The sequence below is a fragment of the Austrofundulus limnaeus genome, unplaced genomic scaffold (assembly GCF_001266775.1).
Source record: "Austrofundulus limnaeus strain Quisiro unplaced genomic scaffold, Austrofundulus_limnaeus-1.0 Scaffold22, whole genome shotgun sequence".
Lineage (NCBI taxonomy): Eukaryota > Metazoa > Chordata > Actinopteri > Cyprinodontiformes > Rivulidae > Austrofundulus > Austrofundulus limnaeus.
The window spans coordinates 645330-654572 of NW_013952424.1; the positions used below are offsets into that span (position 1 = coordinate 645330).

General features: G+C 39.4%; 1 protein-coding gene across 1 annotated transcript; it reads right to left on the bottom strand.

The window, feature by feature from the left end:
• Window positions 1-2453: 2453 nt before the first annotated feature.
• Window positions 2454-8487, bottom strand: alas1 (aminolevulinate, delta-, synthase 1). Its single transcript, XM_014004120.1, has 11 exons — window positions 8347-8487; window positions 7308-7548; window positions 6952-7134; window positions 6730-6870; window positions 6392-6611; window positions 5749-5933; window positions 5479-5658; window positions 5143-5307; window positions 3716-3984; window positions 3433-3595; window positions 2454-2771 (listed from the first exon to the last, which is right to left on the bottom strand). Exons 2-11 carry the CDS (start codon window positions 7516-7518, stop codon window positions 2611-2613), a joined length of 1878 nt encoding a protein of 625 aa, XP_013859574.1. The 5' UTR covers window positions 7519-7548; window positions 8347-8487; the 3' UTR covers window positions 2454-2610.
• Between the last annotated feature and the right edge of the window lie 756 nt (window positions 8488-9243).

The window sequence follows — 9243 nt, forward strand, 5'->3', positions numbered from 1 at the left end:
ATTTCACATGTACACTTTTATATTCTTTTGTATATTTACCTTGTTAATCTGAAAACRACCTTTCACTTTTTTATACAGTATGTGCAATTGGATATTTGACCCTTCAACTATTAATTTGTTTGGTTCATTGCAGCCGGATGAGTACGTAACTACATCCAAATCATATGACAAATAAACCACAGGATTTAGGAAATTGGGGACAGTTACATGTTGATTTGCGTATGATAAATGCAGCGAGACGGCTTTAAATGTCATAAATTACCAGCTGGTCAAATGAGACAACTTTAAAAGGGATTTAAGACTTCCTCCGAATCTTTGTTTCTCATAAGTCAGTCAGCAGGAAGTAACAGATACAGAATTCACTTTATTGCCATTGTCGCATTTTGTTTTGTTTTTTTTCACCACTTTTAGGCAGCATAGTTTGCATCACCACTGCTTACCTGACATTCTATTTTAAATCAAAAACCATTCAAATCTTTCTGCATAAATATAGACACTATCTTAGAGAGCTACAGTATCTTCTTACTTCTTCAACTTCCTAAAAACTCTTCAAACTATATAAAGAAATCTTTTTTATGTTAGAATAGTTTCCCCCTTTTTTGCTTAACTACTTCCTTTTTTATCCTTCCTGTAATGGTGTAACCTTTTCAAGAATGTTTTGCAGACTGGAGGTCGTAACCTTTGTTTAAATCTTGCTGCTAAACGATCATTTGTTCCGCAGTTCATGACACATTGTATATTTATTAGTTTTTCTTAAAAAAAAAAAAGCTGATACAAATATAAAAAGCTCTAAAACTGTTCTACATAATCACAAAAATCCCAAAGAGAAAATCTTCACGAAGAATTAACATTTTTTTAAAGGGATGCAGGTCTCCTGTTCATTGTCATAAACACACCAAAGAGTCGGTTTGATGTGGAAATCTTTACGTAATCAGTTCTTCAAATCGAGCCAGAGATGTTTTTCACTTCCATTTTCAGAGTTCTGCCTTTTATTTATGAGACAACTGTGGTATTTTACAACACCTTTGTTGGGAAACTGGTGCCTGCATGAGAGACTGTGATGAAAGCTGAACAAACTACTCAGTAATTGTGAGTTTAGGGATGTTATATCCAAAAGTATGATCTGTCTCAGTGGTGCTGCATGTCACGATGGCTGGTATTTAGTGGATAATGTGGTCACAGTTCAGTCATCTTTATCTGATTTACAGGATGGAGGGTTAGAAGGTCCACCTCACGCTGAGTCAGATTACACCTGGTCAAACAACACTGAGACTTGCTATGTTTTGCATGCAAAAAAAAAATACTTCTATTGAAAAAAATCTATGTAATCAAGTCTCTTGATGCAGATCGTTCATGTAAAACCACACTATACACCCAGACTGTGTGATGAATGCAAATTATTTTAGGCATCATTAGATTGAAATCTTTTTTAAAACCATTTTAAAGAAAAAAATCAAATAAAATGATTTGACCGTGTGTCCCACTTTCATCACTAGTKTGGATAATTGTGTTTTCAGTTCCCAGAGGAAAACAAGGGTTCAGCCTTTGTGTTTTGCTGAGACACTCATTACAGTGACCCATTTCTTGTTTGTTTACAAAAGGTTAGATTCCACTTCAAGCTCCAGACTGGACATCACTTTTCAGATTTTGAATCAGCAGAAGATGGAGTGATGATGTTGCCCTGCTTTGTGTTTATTGCCTGTCTTTAGTAGCTGAATTTCATCCCCAACACAACCTCTGAGCACTGGATTTGTTGTAAAAAACTATCCTATAAAGCAGTCAAATTGACCTTAATCTTAATAAAACAGAACTTCAAGATGGTCACCACAGCTAAATGTTATTGGTCAACATAAAAAAATGATTTTAACAGTTAATTTTACAGATATTGAGTTAAATTTGACGTGGCAGTGGCTGAGAGTCAACAAATATCAAACGCTAACAGGTCAGATAAAATTGTGCACATTTACAAGGTTTGACAAAAACAGCAACACCTCTGTCTCCTAAGATTACCTTTAATTTAAAACTCTGGAATGTAACACAACAGGAGATATGTAGGGAATGTTAAGAGCTTTAATAAGTTTGATTGTTGAAGATGTTTCACTTGAACTTTAACACTATCCCCTCCTTTCAGTCTTTTTTTGCCAACAATGTTTATTTCACTCAAGCGTTCATTAACCTTGAGATGTACGTAATTGAACTCACTGACGTGAGAAGCTGGCTGAGCTGTGGGCTTAACCACTCATCTTTAAACGTGGATACCACTCAATATCCTTTTAAGGAGCGGCGTCTGGAGTGTTGCTCAAGAAGGTAAACAACTCAAAGGTGAGTCAAGGCATCGGTAGCTTAAAGCTTCACCCCTCCCCATCTGTTAGTCAGAACTCATGAAGCATGAGTTCCTCAGAAGGCACGTTGAGTTGTGCTTAAAAAACCCTTACAGAAAGCAATCAAACAGATTTAATTTCTTATAGTTTATTTGAAGCTTATAGAACATCTGAACATAGTGTATTTTAAATAATATTGGGACTTAAAAGACAATTAATACATTCTATGACAGTGATAGAGGAATGAACGTGTTATGTGCCGTCTCAAACAGGCAGTGGTTAAGTACTGTTAAGCGCAGGCTGAGATGGGGTGGCTGAGGCCACTGAAGTAGGAGATTTCGCGCTCGCTCATCAGCTCGAAGTGCAGCGGCTGCTGGCAGAACGTGCACTCCGCCGACGGGTGACGCTTCAAGTCCAGACCCACCTCCTTCCACGTCTGCACCAGCCTCTCTGAAGAGGAGAAGAAAMCGAGACAAACGTTGGATGAACTCAAGCGAGACACGTACGCCCCTTTTCTGCTAGTGCCACGTGTAGTGTCGGAACAGGTCAGTTTGGGTGCCTTTCCATTGATGTTCCATTGATGTTCCAGTGGGTGTGTTTTGGGCGGTTGGTGGAGGTGGTTTTTGGGTTTTTCAAAAAAAGAGTTAATGTGCAAAATGAGAGATGAAAACACATTTGCCAAATAAGTTCTGAAATTTTAAAAATTTGCTAAAAATTCAAAATAAAGTTGGATGGAAACACAACACATGTCGCTGCTACAATTGAAAAAAATGGCGCCTCAAATTCTTGTAAAGGCAGCTCAGACGCAACCAGTGACTCCACCCACTAGCCAATCAGTGATGAACAGTGTTCTGATGTCGCATTTTGGTGTTGACTGGGACCACTTGGAACCACAACTAAGTAGGTACTAAAAAAAGGGCTGGTTCAAAGTATCTGGCCTAATGGAAATGGCTTGGAACCGTATCAAACCGTACCAACACTGCACTAAGAGCGACTAGTGGAAATGGGTCAGTGCAGTCCCAGCAAGTTAAGCTACAAGTTTGATGGACTTACAAGAAACTAGAAAACAAAAGCATGCATTTATAAATTTAAGACTGATTCATTGTCCTACCAACAAAGTACTTCATCATCTCCGGACTGTGGTGAGGAGTCGGGGCGATGCGCAGGAGCTCTTCTCCCCTCGCAACAGTGGGATAGTTGATGGCCTGCACATAGATGTTGTGGCGACTCATCATGATGTCACACACCTCCGTGTTTTTCTCAGCATTTGCAACCTAAAAAAAAAAGGGGGGGGGGGGACAATTAGCGGAGCCTTTGAGTTTATGTCACACACTGCTAATTTGGCAGTTATACTTGAAGCGTTTTAGGATTTGTAAGATTAAATCACAGCTGACCCGTATTGGGATGATGTGGCTGGGGCAGTGCACAACAGGCAGCCCCGAGTCCATCAGCATCTGCCTGAGAAGCTTCACGTTGCGCTGGTGTTTGCGTCTCAGCGCGCGGCCCTCTTCGCTTTTAAGAATCTGGATGGACTGCCGGGCTCCAGCCAAAAGCATCGGTGGCAGAGACGTAGTGAAGATGAAACCGGCAGCGTAGGAGCGCACCGTGTCCACCAGCGCAGAGGTACCGGCAATGTAGCCACCGACGCAGCCGAAGGCTTTACCTGGAAGAGGAAACGGACGGTTATTCTCCGAACATCATTAGGAGGCCCGCGTTGAAAGACATGCAGTTTTTAAAAATCGAATAACCTTCTTCACAACGCAGTTACACAAGAGCTGCARAGCTGCTGGGTTAGAAATAATCATCCCCTCAGCTTGACAGCAACACAAAGTAACTCAATAAGAGCGCAATGAGAGCCCACAGTTTCCTAGCAACAACAGAGCTGCTCCAGCTTCTTTAAGCTCTCAGGCATATTGTGTGACACAGCTGAGGTTTAATCCCCAGGATGACACAAACAAAAAGAGTCCTGATGACAGGGAGATTTGGTTCAAAATTTAAATAAAACAACAAAACTAAAGAAAAGCATTCTGGCACTACACCCCATCTGTTGGGGAATTACTTAAAGGGATCCCTGATGAGTTGGAACATTAGACTTTATTTGATAAACATATATTTTAACTGTAAAATAAAGACTGTAAAAATACTGTAGGATGTTTGGTTTTGTAAATTTTTAAAAATATATTTTAACACGGACGGAGCCATTTTATTTACATGCAAAGCATTCTGGGTAAATGATGATGTGGATAGGTCCTCGGTGTGAGCGAGCTATATCCACCCTGAAGGTTAATCTTGGACAATGTCTGACGATCGACTCTTTTACATGAAACCAGAGCGTTGACAGAGAGAAGGTAGAAATGACTCAGCCTGTAACTGAAAATATGGATGGAGGACAACAGAGCTGCTTCATGGAAGAAGAACCTCAGCTTAGCCTGTTAGCCTTTGCGCTAGCACCGATGCTATATTGCCTTATATGTATTAGCTCGGCGCTAGCGCAACAAACAGGCTAAACTGAGGTCCTTCGTCCATATGTTCAGTTACAGACAGTCATTCAGGGTGGATATAGCTCGCTAGCAGCCTCGCACCAAGGACCTATCCATGTCATCATTTACCCAGAATGCTTTGCGTGTAAATAAAATGGCCCCATCCATGTAATATATTTAACTTTTGTTTAAAAATGATAAAAACTGAACATCCTACAGTATTTTTACAGTCTTTATTTTACAGTTAAAATATATGTTTATTAAATAAAGTCTAATGTTACAACTAATCATGGTTCCCTTTAAAAAAGGACAAATGCTCTGAGCATCACTTTCATGCTGACCTAGAGTTCCTGAAATAATATCCATCTTGCCCATGACTCCATCCCTGTCTCCGATGCCACCTCCTCTGACACCGTACAGACCCACAGCGTGAACCTCATCTACGAAGGTGATGGCTCCGAACTCATGGGCCAAGTCGCACATCTCCTCTAGCGGACACACAGCACCTGTGACATTGAACACAATGCAGGTCGTATTAAAAATATGGATATGGTCACACCAGAATGTTTTTTTTTCTTTTTCTTTTTTGTAGCAAAAGCAGTGTAACAGTCCATAAAAGACGAGTGCTAAAATAAACAAGAGTAAAAAAAATAAAAATAAAAAATACTAAAACTGACCATCCATGGAGTGGACGGTTTCAAAGGCCACAATCTTGGGTTTGGTGGGGTCTCCCTTCTGCAGCAGCTCTCGGAGGTGAGTCACGTCATTGTGGCGGAATATGAACTTCTTAGCTCCGCTGTTCCTGATCCCCTGAATCATGGACGCATGGTTGCCCGAGTCCGAGTAAATCTCACAACCTGATGTTTGAGGAAATACTAAGTAAAAACAGGCCAAACTGAAAACAAAAACATTTTTTTGTTCAAACATACAAAGTAAGTTTTATTTACCAGGCAGCATTTTAGCGAGGGTGAAAAGAGTGGAGTCATTTGCGACAAAGCAGGAAGTGAAGAGCAGCGCCGCGTCCTTCTTGTGAAGGTCAGCCAGCTCGTGCTCTAGTTCCACGTGGAACTTGCTGGTCCCAGAGATATTCCTGGTGCCTCCTGCCCCTGACCCATGCTTTTGTAAAGTATCCCTGGACACAAAGATTAAGCAAACAAGGAAAAAAGTTAATCAGTGACGCTCAGAATTTCTTAAAACTGCAGTGTTGAAACAGAGCAATTTGTTCTCTAGATAGAAAGCTTAAAAGACACAGAAAACAACAAGTTGTACTGTAGTAAGCAGTAAATGCTGAAAAAATAACACTTTCATTAGAATAAATGAGTTGAACAACAGCCAACTTATTCAACTATATAAACAATTCAGTAAAAACACTCGTGTGTGTCAGGTTGTGTTAAATGATTAGGTGAAATGGCTTTTCTCATTCTATATGAACTCTGCTCTGGATCAACAACTGCAGGGCAATCAGAGTAAGCAGGCAAAGTAAAAAAAACAAAATGTTTGCCTGATTACCTAACAAGCCTTGACCCCAACAAAACTGGTTACAGCAGTGCCCTTTGTAGATTACACACGCAAACCACTTCTATCACTTACATGATAGATTGCACAACTCGAGGGTGTCGACTCATGCCCAGGTAGTCATTGCTGCACCACACGGACACCTCCCTTTTGTCCTCCAGAGAGCCCGTGAAGTCGTCAGCCATGGGGAACTCGGAGGCCAGACGATTCACGGTCTTAAACACGCGATAYGTGTGATCGCTTTTCTTCTCTTCGATCTTCTTCTCAAAAAAGTCATCGTACTGGAAGCGGGACACTGTGACGGAACAGAAGAAAAAAAATACACAAAATTGCTGTTTTTTTTTAAAAGAGCAATCGGAGCATCTTAAAAATGACACAAGCGTTCGTGCCCAAACCAAAAAAACTAAACATACTTCTATTAAGCAAGTTGTCCTGCAGCAAGTGGGTGACCCTCTTAGGACGCTGCTTCAGAAGAGTTTTGAACAGATTACCCTGTTCCCCTTTTTTGGCAGTATTGGCCAAGGATGGCTGCTTCAGTTGGGCTGGTGTAACTTCTGAAATAGGTTAGGAAATGAAAAAATAAACTGTTAGGTAAAGTACACTATGCTAATTTTTTTATGTGTAACAACTCTTACCTGTCTGGACAGTGCGTACTTCCTCTACATCCTCTTGGAACTCCATGGTAACCTGACGGACCACACCACTGTCCTTCTGGTTCATCTCAGCTGCCARGAAAGGGCATTTTGAGGCCACGGCTTGGCCAGGAGGCGGCATGGGATGACCAGCAGGCAGCTTCGACTCAGCCTCCTGCTTAGGCGCTGTAAGAGAAGAAAAGAAATAATAGGATTTAAGTATATCCACATGCAAATATTAAAACCAACATACAGTTAAAAACAGTAATTTTGTCAGTCTTTCCAAAAGCACACACATTTTTTCTGAATATTATGTGGCTGCTGTGCTAACGAGAACAGTAATCCTCAATCACACTTACCGGTACGATCACTCTCAGCCTTGGTGTTAGTCGTCTGATAGAAGGATGAGGAGCAAAGGGCCCGTGCCATTGAAGGAGCCATAGGTTTTGAAGCAAGCTCCATCATGATGGGGCATCGCTGAGCATACGAGACCAGTGACTTTTTGGACTGCTGGAAAAAAGCCTGGGGCATACCAGCCAAGAATGGGCAGCGGCGCACCATCACATCCATTGTCAGCGAATACGGTGATGGTCTGTAGATCTAAAGACAGGAAAACCCTTTAACATAGGAAAGGATATAAATAGCTGAAATACATCACATCTTACATATTTTTACTTCTCTAAGAAAACGTTCACTTCCCATTTCACATGCGTAATGTACCAGGTGTCTGGTGACATTGTAATAAACAGAAACACTTTTTCATTTCCTACTTCCTAGTCCAGATAATATCAGGTTTACACATTCCTGAACAGAAAGCTCACTTCCAATTTTTTCTCCATTATTCAAAAATAAAATAAATAAATAATCAAATAAATAAATAAATAAAATAATAAAAAAACACCAGAGGCAGTAAAAACGTATAACCAAGAAAACAAACAGATTAAAGTTTATAAAAGGTATAATGCTAATTCATGGTGTGTCTTCGTAACAACTGAAACATAACATTTAGTTATTACGCGGTCTACAAAACAGAAAAAAAAAAACATTAAAAAAATCCTTACTAGCATATTACAGAGAAACCTGTTTACGCTCTGATTCAGACATTATATTAAAATACAAGCATCATGACTGTAACACCCCAAAATCTAATTTCTTAATAGTTTCTTAACTAAAACTCCTTGCGAAATCTGTTATTAAACGCTCATTTTCATGACAATAGCTAGCGTTAACAGGTTAAAAAAAATACCTAAACACAATCATTAAAGCCTATAAACAAACTGAGTTTTAATTGTGAGAAGTCTTCCGGTGATCTCTGCCGGTTGACCTCGGCTCTGTTAGCTAAAATGCTAAACTCAGCTCTGCAGCTAGAAGAAAACGAACACTGAATGCTACACCTACCTTTTAGATTAACACAGGAGAATATAATCCTCACGTAATGAGCAGGATAACAACGAGGGTGTTAAATAAATTGAACACCTAGAAATAAAATAGCTCGGTTTTTTTGCTAGGATAAAAGCCTCACTGTGCTTCGTTATCCTGCACTGAGGACGAACGAGGGACGCAACGTAACACGGGTTTATAAATCCTCACGCACGTCGAAATCTCGCGAGATTTAATTAAAAACGTCAAACCCTCTTAAATCTGCATACCAATCATAACATAAGAAAAAATCCCCAGACACGTAAACGCTTGAACGACTCTCTGATAACTTTGAGTTACAGTTAATATATAATATGTTAACGAAATTATATATTGTGAAAGCTTTACTTTATTCAACAAAACTCTGTATTTCATTAAAAAAAAATCAAAATGATTGGTGACAAATAGTAGAAAATTATGGCGTTCCATTTATATCAAAAATAAGTAGAAGTAATATGTGCAAGTAGAAGTAATATGCATTTTATTGATTAATATGAGTTTTTCACTACAAAATTATTTCGTCTAACCTGTACAAATGATGTCTCCCACTAGGTTTTCAATTYTATATGATTAGTTACGGTACTGTGCATCACTTATATTTTTTTTACAAAGCAAATCAGATCTTTCGGCAGCTTCAAATAATTTTCTTTAAGAATAATTGTGTTTTTTAAAAGGGTTTGTGAAGCCTGGTGTCAGAGCCACGGTGATCTGCTGCCCTCTGCTGTTTGTTTAAGGCAATATTTCAATGAATCTGCAGCGTTTTATTTTTAGTAAAATTGAGTTAAATTGTTAGAAAATTGTTTACTGAACATCATGTTGAAACAATCATGGAGTAGCTATGTATGTATGTATGTATGTATGTATGTATGTATGTAT